This window comes from Enhydra lutris, unplaced genomic scaffold (assembly GCF_002288905.1).
Source record: "Enhydra lutris kenyoni isolate GAN:26980312 unplaced genomic scaffold, ASM228890v2 scaffoldscaffold13, whole genome shotgun sequence".
In the NCBI taxonomy this organism is placed as follows: Eukaryota; Metazoa; Chordata; class Mammalia; order Carnivora; family Mustelidae; genus Enhydra; species Enhydra lutris.
In genome coordinates this window covers 2,457,760-2,484,414 of record NW_019154097.1, presented here as the reverse complement: position 1 = coordinate 2,484,414, position 26,655 = coordinate 2,457,760, and the positions used below count along the sequence as shown (strand labels likewise).

At 39.9% G+C, this 26,655-nt stretch overlaps 1 protein-coding gene across 1 annotated transcript in view; it reads right to left on the bottom strand.

Annotated features, from left to right (window-relative positions):
• The window catches only part of LOC111145990 (ubiquitin conjugating enzyme E2 R2), a 114,631-nt gene that overhangs the window by 10,036 nt on the left and 77,940 nt on the right, over positions 1-26,655 (bottom strand). Inside the window, exon 3 of the mRNA XM_022501345.1 lies at positions 8,490-8,587. Within this exon, the coding sequence (XP_022357053.1) occupies positions 8,490-8,587 (98 nt within the window). The remainder of the gene's footprint in view (positions 1-8,489; positions 8,588-26,655) is intronic.

Sequence of the window (26,655 nt, the reverse complement as noted above, 5' to 3'; positions counted from 1 at the left end):
ACCATGTAACCATTTTTCAAAGGAAAGCAAACCTCCACCAAGGTGACTTTCCTATTCAAGAGCCTGGAACAGGGATGCCTGGGTGGCTCAGTTGGTTAAGCAGCTGCCTTCGGCTCAGGTCATGATCCCAGCATCCTGGGATCGAGTCCCACATCGGGCTCCTTGATCGGCGGGGAGCCTGCTTCTCCCTCTGCCTCTGCTGCCACTCAGCCTTGCCTGTACTCCCTCCCCCACCCTCTCTCAATCTCTCTCTCTGACAAAATAAGAGCCTGGAACAGGTATGGCATATAGTTCTGGTGCCTTGGGATGGTGCCTTAGAGAAAGCAGTTGTGAACTCTGTCTGACACCCACAAACACGAAAAGCACCCTCTAGGTTCTGGACACAGCATGGATGAAGGAAAATTTTCTTTCTTACACCAGGAAGAAGAGGCATGGTATTGTGAACATCAGGCATCTCTACCCTCCCAACTTCACTCTTTGCTAATGCCTACTTAAGACTTCCAATTCCATAAGGACCTCTCACCTGCCTAAACTTAATCCTGTGCATCTGGGGACAGTAGGACAGTGGCTCTCTTCTTCCAGAAAGTATGCTGGCTTTCTCTACGAAGAGAGATACTAGTTGGCTGATGCTTTGGCTCCCTACAATTGCAGGGGTCTTTTCTCCACTTTTTCCTTTGTCTGCTCTCACCACTCACTAGGTTTTGTGATATAAACTGACTTAGGTTCTTCAAGGTGACTGGGATGCTTTACTCTTATTTGGGTTACAAAAAGTCTTCCATGTAAACGTTTTCTAAATATGTTCATTGAGGTGCTGAATGAAAGACTAGTATAGGTGGTCATGAAGAAGTTTAAACACATGTGAATATGGGGTCACTTTCAGATAACAGTGCTACGTATCAGTCAAGACCCTGCAACAGCCTGTTGCACCTCCGCTACTGTCCTGCTATTGTCACCCTAAGCTGGAGGGGAGCACAGAACCCTTAGCTGGACAATTGCTGACTCCACAGAGTTTTGCAGCAAAGAATATCAAGGAAAATGCCTAGCACCTCGTATCTTGTCTCTTGGTATTTCATTGCCATAAACTAGCTTATGGGAAATATGTACAATCTGCCAGCTGAAGAACCCCTTGCCTCACAATAAGTAACAGAAAAACAAAGAGAAAAGAAGTATTCCACACCTACTCACGAGTTAGTGCTTTTCTGACATTTCAGAGTTCTGGGCAACATAAGGTATTCCAGGCAGGTGAGGTTCCAATAGTGAACACACAGCACTCTATGTCTCCCTAGAAATACATGAACACCAAACCCTTCATGCACTCCCCAACCCCAAGATCAGCACATTGAAGGAACATCTATGATAACATGAAGCTAGAAGATAAAAAAAGGTCTGAGAAGGTAAGTAAAGATTCCAGTGCATGGGTAGCTGGCAGGCTCATTTGGTAAAGCGTGAGACCCTTGATCTTGGGATTGTGGGCTTCAGCCTCATTTTGGGTGTGGAGATTAAGTGAGAGAGAGAGAGACAGACAGATTCCAATCCAAATAGTTGTTAGTAGATCTGTGTATGAAGATCAAAGGGGCAATCTAAAGTTAACTAGTCCTCACTGTGAAGCCTCTAAACAAAACGGCATAAAAGCAGAGAAGACAATCTCTGAGATGAAGTCTAGGAAATGCTTCTAAACTGGGGCTCAAGTGACCTGGGGGCCTAGAGAGAAAAAATGATGCTGGTACCTGAAGTGCCAATTTTAGATAGGCAAATTTAGTAATTTTAGATAGGCAAATTTAGTATGAAAAGGAGTTTCCTATCCCCAAAGGACTAAATCAAATGAGAAACAGGCCTACCTTCAAAGAAAAGTGTCCAAAAGATTTTAAGCTGAGACAAGGATAATATAGGTATATTTATGCAGGAGAAGTAAAGGTAAAAATCTTGAATTCCTGTGGGTAATGGCAGTAGATTATCCACTGAGGCAGCACGAAAATACAATGAAAAAAAAAAAGTGTCTGGGGCTTTGTATTATGAAGAAGGGGGAAGCTTGTTTTCTCAAAGGGGGACAAGCCATGGTAAGCATTTGATTCATCATTCAACCTCCAAAAACAAGAATCATTAGTACCTTAGCAGCTAACACTTCCTTTTGACTAGGATTACTACGAGCCCTGAAAAATAAGCACCAAGTCAAACTAAAAGGACAACCCTGCATTTTTTGTTCAATTTTTCAATATATCTTCCAAAATACTTACTGCCTTTTTTTAAAAAAGATTTTATTTATTTGACAGACACACAGAGAGAGGGAAAAGAAGCAGGGGGAGTGGAAGAGGGAGAAGCAGGCTTCCTGCTGAGCAGGGAGCCGGATGCGGGGCTCGATCCGATCCCAGGAGCCTGGGATCACGATCTGAGCCGAAGGCAGACGCTTAATGACTGAGCCACCCAGGTGCCCCATACTTACTGCCTTTAAATATACTGTCAGTTTAATTATATTTTGATAATGTGTTTCTTTCGAAAACCTGACAGTCTCTTGGAAGAGCTGAGAACTGTGGTAGCCAAATTCTTCCCACCAACAATAAATACAGCAGAATAATGTCTGTAATATCCTCAAGGAAAGAAAGTATGGCCCTGAAATCTTATGTCCAAAATGCCATTTGAAGTTTGGCAAAAAACACATATATATACACCCACACACACAAGTATTTTATCATTTTTTGTAAAATTTTTAAAAGATTTCATTTATTTGAGAAGGCGGGGGGAGGGAAAGAGAGAAAGAGAGAGAGAAGGAAGAAGGAGTCCAACTCAAGGGTTGATCCCAAGACCTTGAGATCATGACTTGAGCCAAAGGCAGATGTGTAATGACTGAGCCACCCAGGCACCCCAAGCATATAACATTTTGAACATCTTAAGAATTCAGGGAATATAATATGGCTCCAAGGAACATTTTCCTGGAGAAATTACTAATGGACAAATTCAGCCAATTAACAAATCAAAGGGAAGTAAAATAACAGACAGCAAACAGTGAATTCATTTCATAGTAGGAATAAGAAATTTTAAAAACTAGGATTATGTTACAAAACAGTACAGACTATAACCCTGGCAATAAACAAATATATTTTTTAAAAGATTTATTTATTTGAGAGAGAGAGATCGAGCAAGTGTGCGCACAAGCAGGGGGAAGAGGCCAGGGGGAAAGGGAAAGAATCTCAAGCAGACTCCCTCCTGAGCACGGTGCCCACATGGAGTGTGATTTCATGACCCTGAGCTGAAATCAAGAGTCAGATGCTCAACCAACTGAGCCACCCGAGCTCCCCAATAAACAAATATATCTTTATTTATTTTACACACACGCGCGCGCACACACACACATATTTTGGGGGGTGGGCAAGAATGTGCATGCGTTTGAGTGGGATAGGGAAGGAGAGAGGGAGAGGGAGAGAGACTCTTAAGTAGGCTCTACCCCCAGTGTAGAGGTCCATGTGGGGCTCAATCTCATGACCCTAAGATTGTAACTTAAGCTGAGATCAAGAGTCGGACACTCAACTGACTAAGCCACACAGGTGCCAATATAAACAAATATTTTTTTAAAAGTTAGGAAGAAAAGGGGAGGACAGGATGGGAAATAGAATATGTATGCTGATTTCTTTTCTTTCACTTAGCTCTGTCAATACAAGTTGAGGCTGAAAAATCAAGTAACAGGGTAAGTACAGGTTTTATTTTTTATTTTTTTTTTAAGATTTTATTTATTTATTTGACAGAGAGAGATCACAAGTAGGCAGAGAGGCAGGCAGAGAGAGAGGAGGAAGCAGGCTCCCTGCTGAGCAGAGAGCCCGATGTGGGGCTCGATCCCAGGACCCTGAGATCATGACCTGAGCCGAAGGCAGAGGCTTTAACCCACTGAGCCACCCAGGCGCCCAAGGGTAAGTACAGGTTAAAGGTACAAATAATCAGCTATAACTGTGTGGTATAAGGGATATGAGGGATGAAAAAGTAGAAATAAAATATCCCGTGTAAAAGAAGTGGTCTCTAATATATTCATGCGCCTGTGGGGGGTATATATAAACTATCAGAGCAATTCCCCTTTCCAGCCTCCCTTTTCACAATTGCTTTTTACAAAAGGAATGCGTACCTTCTACACATCCCAAATATTTCTTGGGTACAGTGCCCAGAGGTAATGAAACGTAAGGTGTATAAAAGAAAAAGAAATTTACATATAAAGCCAACTGTTTTCCCTTTCTCAGAAATAATTTTGTTGAAAGTGTAGAATGGGGGCGCCTGGGTGTCTCAGTAAGTTGGGCATCTGCCTTCAGCTTAGATCATGATCCTGGGGTCTTGGGATCCGGCCCTGCATTGGGCTCTCTCTGCTTGGTGGGGGGCATGTTTTTCTCTCTCCCACTCCCCCTGCTTGTGTTCCCTGTCTCACTGTATTTCTGTCAAATAAATGAATAAAGTCTTAAAAAAAAAAGTGTAAAATGATGTTTAAAGAAAGTATTTTAGTATGTGATGGAGTACAACAAATTCAGATACGTATAGATTGGGGCTGCTGGAATTACATTTTCATTAAAAGGAACTTACTAATTCCATCTCTGATTATTATTAAGAAATCCATTATCCCTGAAGGAGAATCCCATTAAAGTAAAGCATAAAGTACAGGGAATATGCGGTAATTCCGTATTTCATAGACATTAATACACTTATAGCAAAGTTCTATGCCTAATCTATCTGAGAATTAGAATTCAAAAGCAAGATGATTGCCAAGATGAGGTGTATCAACACATTATTTGAATTTAAAAAGGGAGACACTTTTTTTCTGATTTAAAAAATATATGAACTAGATGTGTTGAAATCCAAAATATATCTATTTTCTCAATTCTTTCTAAGTATACTGTATTGAACAAGATACCTAAAGGAATGAGTAATCAGCATCATCAACACATAATCAACAGTAATTTGATATGCTTGAGCAGATTCTTTGGTATACACTTCCCAGAAAGTGAGAAGAAACGAACTTGGTAAAAACTGGTAAGAATTCCTTGTGTAGGGGAGCCTGGGTGGCTCAGTGGGTTAAAGCCTCTGCCTTCGGCTCAGGTCATGATCTCAGGGTCCTGGGAATGAGCCCCCAATCGGGCTCTCTGCGCAGCAGGGAGCCTGCTTCCCACCCCCACCCCCACCCCACCGCCTCTCTCTCTCTGCCTACTTGTGATCTGTCAAATATATAAATAAAATCTTAAAAAAAAAAAAAGGAAAGAAAAGAAATCCTTGTGTAAGTCAAGAAGCTTCCAACTTTTCATTTTTAACAAAAGTAGAGTTCCTGGGGCACCTGGGTGGCTCAGTGGGTTAAAGCCTCTGCCTTCAGCTCAGGTCATGATCCCAGGGTCCTGGGACTGAGCCCCGCATTGGGCTCTCTGCTCAGCAGGGAGCCTGCTTCCCTCCCTCTCTCTTTGCCTCCCTCCCTGCCCACTTTGTAATTTTGAAAAAAAAAAAAAAAAAAAGTAGAGTTTCTGAGTTACTACCTTTTCAGATCATTAAAAATGACTAACAAAGGGGCACCTGGGTGGGTCAGTCAGTTGAGTATCTGATTCTTAGTTTCAGTTCAGGTCATGATCTCAGGGTTGTGAGATCCAGCCCTGCTTTGGGCCCCACACTGGGCATGGGAACTGCTTAAGATTCTCTCTCTCCCGGGATGCCTGGGTGACTCAGTTGGTTAAGTGTCTGTCTTGGGCTCAGGTCATGATCCCAGGGTCCTGGGATCGAGCCCCGAAACGGGCTCTCGGCTCAGCAGGGAGCCTGCTTCCTCCTCTCTCTGCCTGCCTCTCTGCCTACTTGTGATCTCTGTCTCTATCAAATAAATAAATAAAATTTTAAAAAATAAAAAATCTAAAATGGTTCTAAAATTTAGAAGTCATTTAAAGAGAAAACATCAATAACAAAACCATAATGAGATACCATGTCCCCCCACTAGGATGGTTATAACAACACAGATAGTAACAATTGTTAACGAAGATATGCAGAAACAAATTCTCAAACACTGTTGGTAGGCATGTACTATTTAGTGCAGCCATGTTGGAAAACGGTTTGGCAATTCCTCAAAAAGTTAAACAGTGAGTTATCATATGAACCAGCAATTCTATTCCTAGGTATATATCCAAGGGAATAAAAAAACGTATATATGCAAAAACTTGTACATAATGTTTATAGCAGCATGATTCATAATAGCCAAAAAATGGAAACAACCCAAACGTCCACTGAATGAAGAATGGATAAACCAAGGGTGGTATAAGCATTCAATGGAATTATTATTCAGCCAAAAAAAAAGGTATGAAGTACTGATTAATGCTATAACAAAGATGAACCTTGAAAAAATTCTAAGTTAAAGAAGCCAATCACAAAATACTACATCTGGAATGACTCTACTCCTACAAAATATCCAAACAGGTAAAATTCTAGAGACAAAAAGTAGACTGGTGTTTTCCTAGGGTTGCAGGTAGAAGGGTGGAGGTGGAGGTTGAGGGATAATGGGAGTATAAATGCTAAGAGGTATGAGTTTCTTTAGAGGTGATAAAAATGTTCATGGGGCACCTCAGTGGCTGAGTCAGCTTGGTGTCTGACTCTTGATCTCAGCTCAGGTTTTGATCCTAGGGTCGTGAGTTCAAGCCCTGCATTGGGCTCCACACTGGGCACAGAGCCTACTTTAAAAAAAATTTTTTTTAAAAAGATCTAAAATTGATTGTGGGGATACTTGTACAGCTTTCTACTTAAAGAACAGTGAATTGTACACATAATGGGAGACTGTTGGGTATGGGAATTATATCACAATAAAACGTTTAAAAAAGAATAGATCGCTATGATTTTTGCAAATAATTCAGAAGGAATTAAGAGGATTTAGTTTCACTGCCATATAAAATGTTAATCCATTATCATATGTAAATATGGTCTCTTAATCATTGCATCTAATATGTATATTTATGTTATATATGTTAGTCCTCACATATATGTATACATATATACATATGTATATAGATGCACATATTCTCGGGTATGTATATTAGTATATATAATGTACATTCATACATTATGTATACACATGAAATTGCAGCTATATTTCTGACTCAATCTAACACAGTAGTAATTATTCATGGCTACATGATCTAACTGAAAACAAATGTCTATCTACCAGATTTAAAATGTACTTCTAATAATTATTAATAATAATGTAAAAAGTAAAAGAATATTGAAAGCATAATTGATGTACTGTTTTTAATCAACTATATAATAAACTAATTCAACAGAGTAATCAGTTTTGTCTTATCACAGCAATTAAAGTACAGATTTTTCTTTCAGAAAAATACTATAGGATAAATAAAATATATAAGGCTATCAAACATAAAAATTTCAAGTATTAAGATAAAACTCAGTAAATTCAAATGCAAGCAGAAAAAAGGTATTTTTAAACCACTTATATTTGAGATGTTTTAAAAAACTATACCTAAAAAACAGAACACCAAAATCTGCACCTAAAAACATGCAACAGTGGGAGCACCTGGCTGGCTTGGTCAGTAGAGCATGCAACTTTTTTTTTTTTTTTTTCTTTTCAGTGTTCCAGAATTCATTGTTTATGCACCACACCCAGTGCTCCATGAAACACGTGCCATTCATAATACCTACCACAAGGCTCACCCAACCTCCCACCAGCCTCCCCTCCCAAAAAGCTCAGTTTGTTTCTCAGAGTGCAAGCATGCAATTCTTTATCTTGGAGCTGTAAATTCAAGCCCCATGTTAGGTGTAGAGATTACTCAAAATAAAATTAAAAAAAAAAAAAAAGCTACAAAAACATGCCAGTGTAGTTTTTCAAAAAATTTTTAAGAGTTAGGTAACCCACTCTTAAACATATAGACCACTACTCTACACAAATGGTTAAATAACCATCCATTTATACAGATAGTTCAACAGATCAATTAACAGATGAACAATCTTAATATTGCACTGTATGTTAACTAATTAAGAATTTAAATACAAATTTGAAAAAAAAAAGATGGATAATGAAAGGGAATCAAAAGAAATACATAAGCCCTTAAAATCATTAAGAAACATTCATACACATATAAAACAAGGTAACAACAGAAAATGGAAGCTCTTTTAAACACAGTGAGTATATAAAGTCAATTGAGTTTGTAAAGACTTAGATTTTTCTGCAAAATGTATTAAGAATCCTGGATTAAGAAAACAACCAATTCAAACATGGACATCATGAGATCCAAAGATGCAGGATGGAACTTAAGATAATGTAACAGGAAGAATTCAGACTAAGATGCACACAAACAAATGAGTAATAAATGCAATTACTGCTCTGTAAGTATGACTCTTAAAAATGATGCATTTTTAAGGAGTCTTTTTGTACATGGTTGTTTTGTCTTCTGCTAGAGCTTTAAGTAACACGTATGTGTTATAAAGATAATATCCAATCTTAAGAACCACTGAAAAACCAGATTATTCCTTATGTAACCCCTTACCTGACATTCTGAGTAGGATTCCACCTTTCAGAGGGCAGTTCTCCACTCTGTGGGTCATCTACAGGCGGATGAAGAATTGAAATGCATACATCTCCATTCTATGAGACACAAACATTAGATTTAGTAAATACTCAAAAATATGATGTAAAAAGGGACATCAGTTCTGCTGAAGTTTCTTTCATTCCTAGAAAATCTGCTTTCTCATCATTAGGGGAGAAAACAATTCTGCTTTTTCTTCATGTTTGCAATCAACGCTGAAGAATCTTTTTTAAAGATTTAATATATTTGGGCGCCTGGGTGGCTCAGTGGTTAAAGCCTCTGCCTTCGGCTCAGGTCATGATCCCAGGGTCCTGGGATCAAGCCTCACATCGGGCTCTCTGCTCAGCAGGGAGCCTGCCTCCTCCTCCTCTCTCTCTCTCTGCCTGCCTCTCTGCCTACTTGTGATCTGTCTGTCAAATAAATAAAAATCTTAAAAAAAAAAAAAAAAAGATTTAATATATTTATTTGTGTGTGTGTGTGTGTGTGAGAGAGAGAGAGAGAGAGAGAGAGAGAGCGCGCGAGCATGCGCTAGAGGGAAAAGGGGAGAGAGAGAGAATCCGAAGCAGACTCTGCCCCATCCAAGAGCCCAATGAGGAGCTCAATCCCATGACCATGAGATTATGTCCTGAACCAAAACCAAGAAGAGTCAATCGCTCAATCAACTGAGCCACACAGGCACCCCAATGCTGAAGAATTATTAAACATTTTTAATACTATGGGGGTGTCTGGGTGGCTCAGTCCTTAAGTGGCTGCCTTCAAGCTCAGGTCATGATCCCGGGATCCTGGGATGGAGCCCCGCATCGGGCTCCCTGCTCAGTGGGAAGCCTGCTTCTCCCCCCCACCCACGCTGTGTTCTCTCTCTAACTTTGTCTCTGTCAAATAAATAAAATCTTTTAAAAAATCTTTTTGAAAAAACTCTTTTGTATTATAAATATTAGTTCTGACCAATCTGTAAGATGTATTTTTTAAAAAAGAAGCAGTATGTTTATAGCACCATCCTTCTAAGAAAAACTCATTTAAAATTGAGAGGGGTGCATGGGTGGCTCAGTCGGTGGAGTGTCTGACTCTTGATTTTGGCTCAGGTCATAATCTTGGGGTTGTGGAATCAAACCTCACATTGGGCTCTGCGTTCTGCGGGGAGTCTGCTTCTCTCCCTCTCCCTTTGACCTTCATCCCCCATGCCTGACTGCTCATTTTCACGTGCTTGTGCTCTCTCTCTAAAATAAATATATCTAGGGACGCCTGGGTGGCTCAGTTGGTTAAGCAGCTGCCTTCGGCTCAGGTCATGATCCCAGCGTCCTGGGATCGAGTCCCACATCGGGCTCCTTGCTCGTCAGGGAGCCTGCTTCTCCCTCTGCCTGCCATTCTGTCTGCCTGTGCTCGCTCTCTCTCCCTCTCTCTCTCTGACAAATAAATAAATAAAAAATCTTTAAAAAAAAAAAAATAAAAAAAATAAAATAAAATAAAATAAATATATCTATTAAAAAAATAGACCTATATAATAACTGAGATTCAAGAGTCTTCAGGAACAACCAAATATCTTTATTTTCAGACACACCTGAATCTAAAGTACATAAAAAGAAACAACCCCTCCCAAAATTTGACCTCGCTTAAAATCTGTCTAGAGAGGGGCGCCTGGGTGGCTCAGTGGGTTAAGCCGCTGCCTTCAGCTCAGGTCATGATCTCAGGGTTCTGGGATCGAGCCCCGCATCGGGCTCTCTGCTCAGTGGGGAGCCTGCTTCCTCCTCTCTCTCTGCCTGCTTGTGATCTCTGTCTGTCAAATAAATAAATAAAATCTTAAAAAAAAAAATCTGTCTAGAGAGATGCTATAAACCACCTTTAACATCCATGGTTTCAATAAGTATGGTTTATATAAACTGAAAATATGCCTCCCAATAACTTAATTTTAATTCCCCCAGGATATGTATAAAACTCACTACTTTTTTGGGTAAGATTTTATTTATTTATTTGAGAGAGAGAGCACGCAAATGAGCATGAGCAGGGAAAGGAGCTGGAGGAGAGGGAAAAGCAGATACCCTGCTGAAGCAGGGAGCCTGACACGGGGCTTGATCCCAGGACCCTGGGATCATGACCTGAGCTGAAAGCAGATGCTTAACTGACCTAGCCACCCATTCACCCTTTGGTTCATATATTTAAATTATAGGACCTAATCCACATGTACATTTAGTTTAAGTCAAATACATATGGGTTGCTTACCATATGCATCACAGATTGTTATTCAATAGAAAAAAGACTAAGACATATTCACCAATCTTAGCCTAAAATGAAAGATTCAAAATTCTAAATAATTAGAGATAGAACTAAAATATAAAAATCTTACATATACACAACCAAAATTTAGAAATACACACAAAATACACAACCATATCAAGATAACAGAACATTTTTAAAAGGAGAATAAAATTTTTAATAAAATACCAAATACTAAATTCTAAAACTTGTTAGATGCTATGAGGAAGGTTAAAAAAAAAAAAAGCACAAGAGAAACAAGGAGAAATTTAGGGTATATTTGGATAGAGGACACCTGGCACATGGTGTGAAAGACAAACTAAAGGCTTAATGTTTGAGAAAGCTTTGAGATGGGTCTTGAATAATAACTATAATTTTAACAACCTAAAAAGGAAATTTAGACATGAGTTAGCCCAGAGAAAAAACCAACATTATAGGGGCGCCTGGGTGGCTCAGTGGGTTAAGCCTCTGCCTTCGGCTTGGGTCATGATCTCAGGGTCCTGGGATCGAGCCCCACATCGGCTCTCTGCTCAGCGGGAAGCCTGCTTCCCCCCCTCTCTCTGCCTGCCTCTCTGCCTACTGTGATTTCTCAAATAAATAAATAAAATCTTAAAAAAAAAAAAAAAACGAACATCATAAACAGAATATGCTAGGGTAGTTCTATTTGTTTTGCACTGCTACTGTAACAAATCACCACAACACTTAGTAGTTAAAACAGCAATTTATTGTTTTACACTTTTGTAGGTCAAAATCTGACACTATTCTCACAAGGCTAATTCAATGTGTCAGCAGCAGTGTACTCCTCCTTTCTGAAGTCTCTAAGAAAAAAATCTCTTTCCTTGTCCTTTCTAAGCTTCTAAAGGCCACGCACACGCCTTTGCTCTTGGTCTTCCTTCCTCTAATCTTCAAAGCAAGCAATGTTGCATTTCTCTGGGCCTTTCTCCCATAATCACATCTCTCACTCTCATTTCCTGTCTACCTCTTCCACTTGAAAGTTACAGTGGGCCCACCTGGGTAATCCAGAATAATCTCTTTATTTTAAGGTCAGCTAATGATTAGCAACTTTAATTTTTCTTTAACATATAAGCTAACATAACACAGGTTCCAGGGATTGGGATGTGGACTCTTCTGAAGGACCATTATTCTACCTACCACAATGGTAAAGAAACCACCTGTAATGAAAAATAGATTATATATAAAAATTAGACCAGAAAAATATGTTACTTTGTTCTGAGTTTATACCTATACACGTAAAAATTTCTGAGCTGTGGAATGACATACGTAGATTTGTACTCAGAAACAACTTACTAAAAGATGGGCATCTCAATTGATGCAAAGCATTTGACAAAATGCAACACTTTTTCACGATAAAAACACTAAAAAAATTATATATAGAAGGAAAGTATCTCAACATTGTAATGGAATTTAAAAAAAAAAACTCAGGGGGGCCTGGGTGGCTCAGTGGGTTAAAGCCTCTGCCTTGGGCTCAGGTCATGATCCCAGGGTCCTGGGATCAAGCCCCGCATCGGGCTCTCTGCTTAGCAGGGAGCCCTGCTTCCTCCTCCCTCTCGGCCTGCTTCTCTGCCTACTTGTGATCTCTGTCTGTCAAATAAATAAATAAAAATCTTAAAACAAAACAAAAAAAACCCTCACAGCTAGCATTACACTAAATGGTGAAATCTTTCCTCCTAAGATCAAGAACAGGACAAGGATAATCATTTTTACCACTGCTATTTAACACTGCCCTGAAAGTTCCAGCCAGAGCACTAAACAAGAAAAAAGCAATAAAAGGCACACAAACTGGAAAGGAAGAAATAGAATTATTTCCAAAAAAATGACAAAATTTCAAAGAACTTATATGATGGCTACTAAAGCTAATAAATTCAGCGAAGTTGTAAGATATAAGATCAAAACTCAAAAACCAGATTTACTTCTCTATACCAGCAATAACCTAAACAGGGTAACATAAAAAGGATTATTGCGAAAACAATTCCATTTACAATGGCATCTAAGAGGATAAAATACTGAGGAATAAATCTAACCAAGGAGGTGAAAGATCTGTACACAGAGAACTATTAAAACACAGCTCAAAAAATGAAAGACCTAAAGTAAACAGAAAAATATCCCCAATTTGATCTACAGATTAAATGAAATCTTCATCAAAATCCTAGCTTCCAGGGGCAACTAGGTGGCTTAGTGGGTTAAGTCTATGCCTTCAGCTCAGGTCATCATCTCAGGGTCCTGGGATCAAGCCCCGAGTCAGTCTCTCTGCTCAGCAAGGAGCAGGGAGCCTGCTCTCCACCTTCTCTCTCTGCCTGCCTCTCTGCCTACCTGTTATCTCTGTCAAATAAATAAAATCTTTAAAAACAAACAAATCCTAACTGTCCTTTTTCCAGAAATTAAAAAACTGATTCTAAAATTTATACAGAAATTTAAGGTACCCACAAAAGCAAAAACAATCCTTTTTTTTTTAAAAGATTTTATTTATTTATTTGACAGGGAGAGATCACAAGCAGGCAGAGAGGCAGGCAGAGAGAGAGGAGGAAGCAGGCTCCCCGCCAAGCAGAGAGCCCGATGTGGGGCTCGATCCCAGGACCCTGAGATCATGACCTAAGCCGAAGGCAGCAGCTTAACCCACTGAGCCACCCAGGCGCCCCGAAGCAAAAACAATCTTAAAAAAGAAGAGTAAATGGGGTACCTGGGTGGCTCAGTTAGTTAAGAGTTCTGCCTTCGTTCAGCTCAGGTCATGATCCCAGGGTCCTGGGATGGGGCCCTGAATGGGGCTCCCTGCCCAGCTGGGAGCCTGCTTCTCCCTTTCTTCCCCATTCATACTCTCTCTGTCGCTACCTCTATCTCAAATAAATCAATTTTTAAAATCTAAAATAATAATAATAATAATAATAAAAGAGTAAAGGGAAGCGTGGGTGGCTCAGCTGTTTAGGCATCTGATCCCAGGGTCCTGTTATCAGGACCCAACACTCAGTGTAGAGTCTGTTTGTCCCTCTGCCCCTCCCCCTGCTCATGCATGTTCTCCCCCTCTCTCAAATAAATAAAATATTTTTTAAAAAGAGTAAAGGGGCGCCTGGGTGGCTCAGTCATTGAGAGTCTGCCTTCGGCTTGGGTCATGATCCCAGGGTCCTGGGATCGAGTCCCACATTGGGCTCCTTATTCTGTGGGAAACCTGCTTCTCCTCCCACTCCCCCTGCTTGTGTTCCCTCTCTCGCTGTGTCTTTCTGTCAAATAAATAAAATCTTAAAAAAAAAAAATAAATAAAAATTAAAAAATTTAAAAAGGAGTAAAGTTGGAGAACTCACACTTCCTGATTTCAAAACTTAGTATAAAGCTAAAGTCAACAAGACAGTTTAGGACTGGCTTAATGATAAACCTATAGACCAAAAGACTAGAACTAAGAGTCACCAAATAAATCCATACATCTACGGTGAAATGATTTTTGACAAGGATCCTATGTCCATTCTACGGGGAAATAAGTCTCTTCAACAAATGATGCTAGGATAACTGAAATTCCAAAAACAGACGAGTGAAGTTGGATTCATACCTTATACCATGTACAAAATTAATTCAAAATGGAACAAAGATCTAAGAGCTAAAATCATAAAACTCTTTCAAGATTTATTTTTATTATTTTATTTATTTGAGAGAAAGAGAGAGAGAATGAGAGGCGAGAGGTCTGAGGGAGAAGCAGACTCCCCGCCAAGCAGGGAGCCTGATGTGGAACTCGATCCCAGGGCTCCAGGACCATGACCTGAGCCAAAGGCAGTCGCCTGACCAACTGAGCCACCCAGGCACCCCATAAAACTCTTTAAAAAAACAAAAACAAAAAACAAAACCGAGGGTGCCTGGCTGGCTGAGTTGGTTAAGCAACCACCTCTTGATTTCAGCTCACGTCATGATCTCAGGGTTATGAAATCCATTCTGGCTTTGGGCTCCTGCTGGGCTTGGAGCCTGCATAAGATTCTCTCTCTCTTCCTCTCCTTCTGTCCCTGTCCTCTCCCTCTCTAAAACCAAAACAAAACACAGGGGTAAATCTTCATGACCTTCAATATGGCAATGTATTCTTAGATATGACACCAAAAGCATGAGCAACAAAGATAAACTAGACTTCATCAAAATGAAAAGCTTTTATGCAAAGGGCATTTATCAACAAAATGATTTTTTTTAAAGATTTTATTTATTTATTTGACAGAGATCACAAATAGGCAGAGAGACAGGCAGAGAGAGAGGAGGAAGCAGGCTCCTCGCTGAGCAGAGAGCCCGATGTGGGGCTTGATCCCAGGACCCTGGGATCATGACCTGAGCCGAAGGCAGAGGCTTTAATCCACTGAGCCACCCAGGCGCCCCTCAACAAAATGATTTTTAAAAGCCCTACAGATTGGGACGCCTGAGTGGCTCAGTTGGTTAAGCGGCTGCCTTCGGCTCAGGTCACGATCCCAGCGTCCTGGGATTGAGTCCCACATCGGGCTCCTTGCTCAGCGGGAAGCCTGCTTCTCCCTCTGCCTCTGCCTGCCACTCTGTCTGCCTGTGCTCACTCTCTCTGAACAAAAAAAAAAAAAGTTAAAAAAAGCCCTACAGATTTGAAGGAAATATCTCCAAGTCACATATCTGATAAGGGTTTAATATCCTTCATCAGACAGAACTCCTGCAACTCAAAGACAAAAAGATAAACCAGCCAATTGAAAAATGGGCAAAGGACTTGAACAAACATTATTAGTCAGTAGGGAAATGCAAATCAAAATGACAATAAGAAATCACTTAACATCACCTTGTGATGGTTAGAATTAAAACAAAAATTACAAAATAAACTTTAGTGAGGATGTGGAGAAACAGGAACCCTCATACATTGTTGGTGGGAATATGAAATGGTTCATTTGCTGTAGAACCGTCTGGTTGTTCCTCTAAAAGTAAAACACATAATTACCCATTTGATCTTGTAATTCCACTCCTAGGTATATATGCAAAAGAAATGAAAAAAAGTACTTCAGCAAGACATCTATAAACACGGTCACAGTAGCACTATTCACATATCCAAAAGGTGGAGAAGGTCCAAATGTCCATCAATAGATGGATGGATACTATGGATATCATCCAGCCATAAGGATAAATGAAGAATTGGGGCCCATGCGTGGCTCAGTCAAGTAGCCAACTTGTGGTTTCAACTCAGGTCATTATCCAACAGCCCTGAGACTGAGCCCTGCATCAGGCTCTGCGCTTAGTGTGGAGTCAGCTCCAGATTCTCTCTCCTTCTCCTCCAGGTTGCACATCCACCTTCTCTCTCAAATAAATAAAACCTTTTTTTAAAAAAATGAAGTACTGATACATAATACAACATGAAGGAACTTCCAAAGCATTAGACTAAGTGAAAGCCAGAGACAAAAGATCCATACTGTATGATTCTCTTTTTAAGAAATATCCAGGGGGCGCCTGGGTGGCTCAGTGGGTTAAAGCCTCTGCCTTCGGCTCAGGTCGTGGTCTTGGGGTCCTGGGATCGAGCCCCGCATCGGGCTCTCTGCTCGGCGGGGAGCCTGCTTCCCCCTCTCTCTCTGTCTGCCTCTCTGCCTAATTGTGGTCTCTGTCTGTCAAATAAATAAATAAAAAATCTTAAAAAAAAAAAAAAAAAAAGAAATATCCAGAATATATAAACACACAGAGATAGAAAGTTGGGGACATGGCTGTCAGAGACTAGGACTAGGGTGAAATGGGAATGGGGAAAAACTGTGTTATAGGTAAGGTATTATACAGGAGTGATGGAAATACTTTACAAACAGAGGTGACAATTGAACAACACTGGGATCACATATTAAATGTCACTGAATTATGTTTACTTTAAATGGTTCATTCTATGTATGTGAATTTTTCCTCAATAAATTACTATTATTTATTATAATTATTATTTTTAAAGTATAGGGGAAGTTCTGGGTCTCCATAAATGATGCATTTTTAAGATTTTAATTTATTTATTTGAGAGAAAGCATGCACACAAGTAGGGAGCGGTGGGGGACAGAGGAAGAAGCAGACTCCCCGCTGAGCAGGACTCTGAGATCACGACCTAAGTCAAAGGCAGACAGACGCTTAGCTGACTAGAGCCACCCAGGTGCCCCCAGACAGTTCTAAATGTAAAATTAAGGCTATCTAGCCTAGGCACCCTCCAAATCTAATTAAACTGAAATCTCTAGTATTCTTTATTTTTAACAACTTCTCCCCAGGATTCTGATTTGCAGCCAACCTTGGGCATAGCACTACCAAGGTAAATCTTTTCCCTGTACCTTAAATTTAGAGAGAATGGGTAAGATCTGCAAATCCATGAATATAACTACATAAATGTATATTAAATCCTGCTTGTCAAAGACTAATTACAAACCAGAGCCCAGCTCTACAAAAGGACAAATTTGGTGGCCTAAATATTATTATGTTCTCAATAATGGCTAATGTACCTACACTTAAATCCTTCAAGTTTGTATACTCTCACAGAGCAAACTAGTGTCCTTATTTAATTTTTTTAAAAGAAAAACTATAAGGAAAAATGAAAAATCTAACTAAAAAATAACAAACTCAAACTTTTAATAATGTATATTATTAAATCGCATTTGCTAGGTAAAGTCTCAACACCCAATCAGAATCAAAATCATCTGGTTTCTGGTGACTTTCTTCACCTTACTCCTTTGTTCATATAAACCAAGATTAAAGTCACACAGAGATATTAACAGTTCTACAGGAACATTCCACAAACTTTTCCCTAATGATTTAGGACTAAAGAATATTTCACAAGTCTAGTAATGAGTTGTTTTAATGCTGGAAACAAAAAATATATATATTTTACTGGGTACAAAAGAAAAGTTACATCAATTTATCTTAGTAGTTAAAGCAAACAAAATACAGGTTACCAACTTCTGATCAGCACATAAGAAAGCATTCATATTCATTTGAAGAATCTTTTTTTTTTTCCCTTAAAGATTTTATTTATTTATTTGACAGAGATCACAAGTAGGCGGAGAGGCAGGCAGAGAGAGGTGGGGAAATAGGCTCCCTGCTGAGCAGGGAGCCTGATTTGGGGCTCGATCCCAGGACCCTGAGATCATGACCTGAGCTAAAGGCAGAGGCTTAAACTGAGCCACCCAGGCGCCCCTCATTTGAAGAATTTTTAAATGAATTCAAAGAGAAATGTTTTGTTCAGGTCCATTTTCAAAGACCACTGACCAAAATTATGTAAATTTTTAATGTTCATCAAATGCACACTTTTTAAAAGATTTTATTTATTTGAGAGAGAAAGAGAGAGGGAGAGATGGAGGGAGGGAGAATGAATGTAGGGGGTAGGGTCAGAGGGAGAAGCAGACTCCCCACCAAGCAGGGAGCCTGACGTGGGACTCAATCCGGGGACTCCAGAATCATGACCTGAGCCAAAGGCAGTCACTCAACCAACTGAGCGACCCAGGTTCCCATCAAATGCACACTTTAAAAATTGATAATAAATACTGATAACATTTTAACAAACACTCAGCATCTTTATGTGGATTAAGTTCAAGCCTGTTTCTGATGATTTACCAACACAATATAGACAAGTAATAAATTTTTTTTGACAAGTAATAAATGTTTTAACTTCCCCATTCTACACTTTACTCCAAATAAAGTCTGTAGTTTACTTAACAGTATTGTACCAAAGTTAATTTCTCAGTTTTGATGAATGTACTATTCTTGCATAAGATGTTAACATTAGAGAAACCTGAGTAGAAGTTATATGAGAACTTTCTGTACTATTCTGCAAACTCTTAAGTCTAAAACTATTTTTAAGGAGTGGATTTATTTTTAATTTTTTAAAAGACCATGTGTGGGGGCGCCTGGGTGGCTCAGTGGGTTAAAGCCTCTGCCTTGGGCTCAGGTCATGATCCCAGGGTCCTGGGATCGAGCCCCACATCGGGCTCTCTGCTCAGCAGGGAGCCTGCTTCCCCTCCTTCTCTCTCTGCCTGCTTGTGATTTCTGTCTGTCAAATAAATAAATAAAAATCTTAAAAAAAAAAAAAAAAAAAGACCATATGTGTGTGTGTGTGTGCGTGTGTGTGTGTGTGTGTGCGCGCGCACTTAATTTTACTTGGAGAGAGAGAGAGAGCCAGAGAGCACAAGCAAGGGGAGGGGCAGACGGGAAGGAGAAGCAGGCTTCCACTGAGGAGGGAGTCAAACTTGGGGCTCTATCCCAGGACCCTGGGATCATGACCTGAGCTGAAGGCAGAGGCTTAACCCACTGAGCCACCAGGGCACCCCAAAAGTGGGTTTAAACTTCACATCGTTAGTATATTTATAGCACCTAGACATTGAAATGAAAGCATTTTAATAAAAATTATAAATGTTTGAGGCGCCTGGGTGGCTCGGTGGGTTAAAGCCTCTGCCTTTGGCTTAGGTCATGATTCCAGGGTCCCCGGATTGAGCCCCGCATCGGGCTCTCTGCTCAGGAGGGAGCCTGCTTCCCACCCCCCTCTGCCTGCCTCTCTGCCTACTTGTGATCTCTGTCTGACAAATAAATAAATAAAATTTTTTTAAAAAAATTATAAATGTTTTAGAATTTAAAAAAAATTTTTTTATTAAGATTTTATTTATTTATTCGACAGAGAGAGAGATCACAAGTAGGCAGAGAGGCAGGCAGAGAGAGAGAGGAGGAAGCAGACTCCCTGCTGAGCAGAGAGCCCGATGTGGGGCTCGATCCCAGGACTCTGAGATCATGACCTGAGCCGAAGGCAGTGGCTTAATCCACTGAGCCACCCAGGCGCCCCTAGAATTTTAAAATTTTATATTTAAATTTTATATGAAATAAGTTCAATAATGAACTTAAGCAGTTTATCCTAGCATTAAAAAAATCATCAGAGAATATAATATTATAACTTTATTTGTAATTGATTCTAATATGTCTTCTTTGGTTTTATTATTTGATTCCTGGGAGGAATAACAAAGTAAATTCCCAGAGAAACCACAGAAAAACCACAGCTCTATTAGATAATTCCACCAAAAGAAGAAAAGAATAATTTAATCAAAGAGAAAGAAATGTACATTAAATGAGCAAAGGAGATGAAGCAGAACTAGGTGAGGTATCATTTGTTGCATTATCTATTAATTTTACTGAGTGTTATCAAATAAGAAGGGAGTAAGCCCTTATTTTAAAGCACCCTGCTATCTAAAGGATTCAAATGAATTTCCTAATTATCTCGCTGTGAATATAGTGGTGTACACAGAACACAGAAAGACCATATGTGGATGGGAAGGGAGGAATGGGTGAAAAAGATAGGTAACCGGGATGGTTAAATTTATGTGTCAACTTGACTCGGCTAAGGGATGCTCAGATAGCTGGTAAAACATTACTTCCAGGTGTGAAGATGTTCCCAGAAAAAAATGAATATTTATATCCGTAAACTAAATAAAGAATATCCACCATAATGGGAACAGAGATCCTACTGGGGAAAGCACCATCCAGTCCATGAGGGCCTGAATAGGACAAAAATGCAAAGAACAAATTCAACTGAGCTGGAACACTGAAACTCTGGGTTTTGGGGCCTTGGTACTCTAGGATTGCCACCAGCAGCTTCCTAGTTTCCAGGCCTTTGGATTCAGTCTAAATTATACTCCCAGCTTTCCTAGTTTCACAGCTTGTAGAGATTGTGCAATTTCTCAGACTTGATAATCATGTGAGCCAACCTTTATAAATAAACCTCCTCTAGTATTTATCTCTATGTATGCTCTAGGTTCTGTTTCTCTGGAGAACCCTAATACAGTATTACTACTGCTTTTACCTGGTCTTTTCTGAATAATAATTAAAATATAATTTATGATTACAGGGCGTCTGGGTGGCTCAGTTGGTAAAGGAACTGTCTTCGGCTTAGGTCATGATCCCGGAGTCCCAAGATTGAGTCCTGCATCAGGCTCCCAGCTCCTTGGGAAGTCTGTTTCTCTCTCTGACCTTCTCTCCTCTCATGCTCTCTCTTTCTCAAACAAATAAATAAATAAATAAATAAATAAAATCTTTAAAAAAATAATTTGTGATTACAGCTTTATTGTAGAGGACTCTTGACATATGCAGTTCTTTCAATTTCTGAAAAGCTGATAATGGCATATCATCCAACTAAATTATTACAAAGATCATAAACTATGTAAATAATTAGGCCCATTCACTACTACAAAGCCTTAATTTTATTATCCCAAAAAGTTATGGTTCTGTAGACTTGGCAAAAACACTTATATGAGATACCAGAGAGCTAGCTCGCTCTCTACTCAAGCCTTGGTGAGGACACAGAGATAAGCCACAAGAGTCTTCAGAAACCAACCATGCTGCTACCCTGATGTTCTAGTTTCCCAACCTGTGAAAAAATAAATTTCTTCTGTTTAAGCCATCCCCTGTATGCTATTGTTATGGCTGCCCAAGATAAGACAACATGTCTTGGGAATAGCCTATTAAAAAAAGCAGAATCTAATTGTAATCATTATTAAAACAATAATATTTAAAAATACTATATCCTAGGGGCACCTGGGTGGCTCAGTGGTTAAAGCCTCTGCCTTCGGCTCAGGTCATGATCCCAGGGTCCTGGGATCGAGTCCCGCATCGGGCTCTCTGCTCAGCAGGGAGCCTGCCTCCTCCTCCTCTCTCTCTCTGCCTGCCTCTCTGCCTACTTGTGATCTGTCTGTCTAAACAAAAACAAAAACAAACTATATCCTAAAGATAGTCAAACACTGTTTTCTATTCAATTTTGCAGTGAACCTAAAACTACTCTAAAAAAACAGTATATTCTAGGGGTGCCTGAGTGGCTCAGTTGGTTAGGCAATTGCCTTTGGCTCTCGATGCTACAGTCCCAGGATGGAGTATGGCATCAGGCTCCCTGCTCAGCAGGGAGTATGCTTCTCCCTTTGACCCTCTCCGTTCTCAGGCTCTCTTTCTCTCTCATTCTCTCTCTCAAATAAAAAAAATTTTTTTAATTAAAAAAATAAAATACCAGTATATTCTTAAAATTTTTTTTTAAGATTTTAGTTATTTGACAGAGAGAGAGAAAGAGCACAAGGAGGTGGAGCAGCAGGCAGAGGGAGAGGGAGAAGCCCGATATGGGGCTCGATCGCAGGATCTAGAGATCATACCTAAGCCAAAGGCAGATGCCCAACCATATGAGCCACCCAGGCATACCCCCCAATTTTTTAAATAAATGATAAAGAACAGGGAGATTATGAGTTGCCATAGCTGTAAAGTTCATGTATAAAAACCTCTTTTTAATACATGGTCCATGAGGCAAGTGGGGTTTGTTGGTTGTCTACATTGAAAATGCAATTACCTATAACCAGGAAACTGTATTTTTGAGCTCACTCAACATATTACAAAGTGGATAGGAGTAGAATGATTGATGACAAATTCATATTAAATTTCTTTTGTTCTCCAAGCTTCCCCTTGATGTTTATAAATTTCACAAACTTGGCAACGATAAAGGAAATGTTAAAACAATTAAGTTCACTCATATAACACTGCAGTATTTACTACTTTTGGGGCTGCAGTAATGTGTCCATGGATATATTTAACAAAACTGTAACTAAACTGTAGTGATTTTTAAAACTTGACATAATAAACTATTCTCTAACAACAACAGTCTTTACAATATTTATTTTTACTCATTCATTTACTCATTCATTTATTTAGTAGGCTCTATGTCCAGTGTAGAGCCCAACAAGGAATTTGAACTCGAGACTCTGAGATCAAGATCTGAGCTGAGATCAAGAGTCAAACACTCAACCAGCTGAGCCACCCAGGTTCCCCTAATACATACACACACACACACACACGTATATATGTATGTATACATGTATATATAAATTAACTTAAAATTTCTATTTATTTATTTGTCAGAGGGAGAGAGAGAGAGAGAGACAGTGCGTACAAGCAGGGGAAGCTGCAGGCAGAGGGAGAAGCAGGCTCCCAGATGAGCAAGGAGCCCAATGCAGGGCTCCACCCCAGGACCCTGTGATCACAACCTGAGCCAAAGGCAGCAGCTTAACAGACTGAGCCACCCAGGAGTCCCCCCCACAATACTTATTTTTAATGCCCATGAAGTTAATATATCGAAAAAAAAAATTTTTTTTTTTTAGATTTTATTTATTTATTTGACAGAGAGAGATCACAAGTAGACAGAGAGGCAGGCAGAGAGAGAGAGAGAGGAAAGCAGGCTCCCTGCCAAGCAGAGAGCCCGATGCGGGACTCGATCCCAGGACCCTGAGATCATGACCTGAGCCGAAGGCAGCGGCTTAACCCACTGAGCCACCCAGGCGCCCCGAAAACTTTTTTTAAATAAAGATTTTATTTATTTAATAGAGAGAAACAAAGAGAGAGCACGAGCAGGGGGAGTGGAAGGCAGAGGGAGAAGCAGGCTCCCTGCTGAGCAGAGAGCCCGATGCAGGACATCCCAGGATCTTGGGATCATGACCTAAACCGAAGGCAGATGCTTAACCAGTTGAGCCACCCAGGAGCCCCTATCAAAAACTCTTTCATCAAGTCCCTTTTTCTGGAATTTGAGTAGTCTGCTTTTGTTTTTTTATTGTGTTGTTTCATCGTCCCCCCTCCTCTGCAGTTTTATTATAAGCAACTCCACAGTAAACTTTTTGGTGACGAGAGCGATTTGACACTGAGGTCCACCATGTGTCCACCTTAAGTAGACAACACAGGTGGGTGAGTAGAGAACCACCCTTTGGCTAGAATATCCCTTTGGCTAAAAAGCAAGAGCCCTCTTCTCTAGAAGCACAAATACTGATATAGGCCCTCAAAAAGCTAAATTCTGGGGAGCCTGGGTAATGCAGCTGGTTAAGTGTCTGACTTTGAGGTTAGGCTCAGGTCATGACCTCAGGGTTGTGAAACTGAGCACCCCATCAGGGTCCATGATTAGCATGGACTCTGAGATTCTCTCTCCCTCTCACTCTGCCCTTTCCACTCATGTGTGCTCTCTCTCTCTCTCTAAAATATATATAAATAAATCTTGGGGCGCCTGGGTGGCTCAGTGGTTTAAGCTGCTGCCTTCGGCTCAGGTCATGATCTCAGGGTCCTAGGATCGAGTCCCGCATCGGGCTCTCTGCTCAGCAGGGAGCCTGCTTCTCTCTCTCTCTCTCTCTCTCTCTCTGCCTGCCTCTCTGTCTACTTGTGATCTCTCTCTGTCAAATCAATAAATAAAATCTTTAAAAAAATAAAATAAAATAAATCTTTTAAAAAGAGTTCAAAAAATAAAAATAAAAAAGTTCAATTCTGGGGCGCCTGGGTGGCTCAGTGGGTTAAGCCGCTGCCTTCGGCTCAGGTCATGATCTCAGAGTCCTGGGATCGAGTCCCGCATCGGGCTCTCTGCTCAGCAGGGAGCCTGTTTCCTCCTCTCTCTCTGCCTGCCTCTCTGCCTGCTTGTGATCTCTCTCTGTCAAATAAATAAAATAAAATCTTTAAAAAAAAAAAAGTTCAATTCTGATACCATTTCTAAATGTAGCAAAGATAACTTATGTGAGAAGAGTCTCATGACCACCAAGACTACATCAAATTAAATTCCTAACTGACTTATCACTTCTTTTAAAAGAAAACTTTTATAGCATGGAAAATAAATGCCTATTTGTAAGATATGTATGCATTATTTTACCACCAAAAATATTTTATGAATATGAAAAATATTTTTAAAAATAATGATCCAATGCTAAATATTAAAGAGACAGAACTAAATAGCCTACTTTAATAGTGTGAAAATAGTGGAAAGGCGAGTTCACCTACATTTTATTCCTTCAGTTTTCAATTCCTTTCCTTGTTTTTTGTTTCTTATATGAGAGGGGTTTGGGAATTAGATAACTTGAGATGGAAACAAGTGAATATACCGCTTTAAGGTAAATTAGTTCTCAACAGCAAAACAAAAGCTTATTTTCTCACTTCTATATATAGGGGCGCCTGGGTGTCTCAGTGGGTTAAGGCCTCGCCTTCGGCTCGGATCATGACCCCAGGGTCCTGGGATGGAGCCCCCAGTCGGGCTCTCTGCTCAGCAGGGAGTCTGCTTCCTCCTCTCTGCCCACCTCTCCACCTAACTTGTGATCTCTGTCAAATAAATAAATAAAATCTTAAAAAAAAAATAAAATCTATCTATAAATAAATAAAATATATATACACATATATATTACATGGACAGAAACACAAAAATATTTCTATGTGTACTGAACTCACTTTGAATTTATGAAACAGCAAATTGCTTCCATGTCTCTTTCCTATAACGGGTAACTTAGTTATACAGAATAATATAAGGTATTTACTACTGTTTATTCATATTATGATTATGTCAAATACTAAAGATACTATAACAACATTCTGGGAGCTTATTTCTGGATATGTAACCACATATCACCTTTTGAACACCAGTTTGCTCTGTTTAAAGAAGAAACAAGGGGTGCCTGGGTGACTCAGTCAAATGTCTCATTCTTAATTTCAGTCAAGACCTCAGGGTTGGGTGCCTGGGTGGCTCAATGGGTTAAAGCCTCTGCCTTCGGCTCGGGTCATGATCCCAGGGTCCTGGGATCCAGCCCCGCATCGGGCTCTCTGCTCAGCAGAGGCTGCTTCCTCATCTCTCTCTCTCTGCCTGCCTGTGATCTGTCAAATAAATAAATAAATAAAATATTTTTTAAAAAAAATCTCAGGGTTGTCAGATTGAGCCCCACGTGGGACTCCTCGTTGGCAAGGAGTCTGCTTAAGATTGTATGTCTCTCTCCCTCAACCCCTCCTGGCTTCTAAAAAAAACTGGGATAGGTACCTGGGTGACAGTCAGTTAAAGCGAGACTCTTGATTTCAGCTCAGGTCACGATCTCAGGGTTGGGGGACTGAGCCCTGTGTCAGGTTCCATACTCAGCTGGGAGTCTGTTGGGATTCTCTCTCTCCCTCTGCCACTTCCCGAATCCCCCCCCAACACAGATTCTCTCTCTCTCTCTCTCAAATAAATAATAAATAAAAAGAAAAGGGGGGGAGGGAGTGAAGATAACACTTCAAAGAAAAAGCAAGTTGTGAAAAACACTAAGGCTGCTCCAGTGTGCTAATTTATACAGATGGAGATCCAAATTCAGGACTCTAGAGAAAGTTCTTCATTACTTGCATACAAGCAATTCAAAGACAACGTTGCTCTGTTTCTAGAGCAAAGGAGCTTCCCAATATACACCAGGCCAATAAAAGGACTACATAACTAATGCTGTAAATTTTAAAAAGCAATTTTATGTTTGGGCCACAGGTTCAATAAAATGAAACCACATCAGAGCCTTATTACAATGAAAAATATTACAGAACAGTAAAGGAGTGGACTCTAAGGATATTTTATAGGATCCTGACATAAGTATCCTGAGAAACAAAATGCATCATTCTACCATCCTTACAGATTAGCCCAAGGCTAAGTACATTTCATCAACAAAACTAGAAATGATTCCCTCAGGCTGGTGAATTTGTCCAAGAGAAGAACCTCACCTTGGATTCATTCTCAAAGAGATTCTCAACTGTTCTGCAGCAATTCCTAAAAGTAGGCCAGTCCAAATGTAGTAGGATAAATTCCCCTAAAAAGCTCAATTTCTGATCATAGCAACAGATGATCATTACTGTGATGCTAGAGGATAGGCACACAAATTAATTTGTATGACTTTATATACTAATTTTTTAAAATGCAAGTCTTAACACATAGGCTTTATAATCTTAGCAATAAGGAACAAAGGTTTAAAACTGTATTGTTAAATATAACATACACTGGTAATATAAAACTACCCTCAATTTTGAACAATTAAACTAGAGATTACTAAAAGTGGGGAACCATGAATACTCCCTTGTGGCTACAGACTAACTACAGCATATGGAGATATAAAGGTTA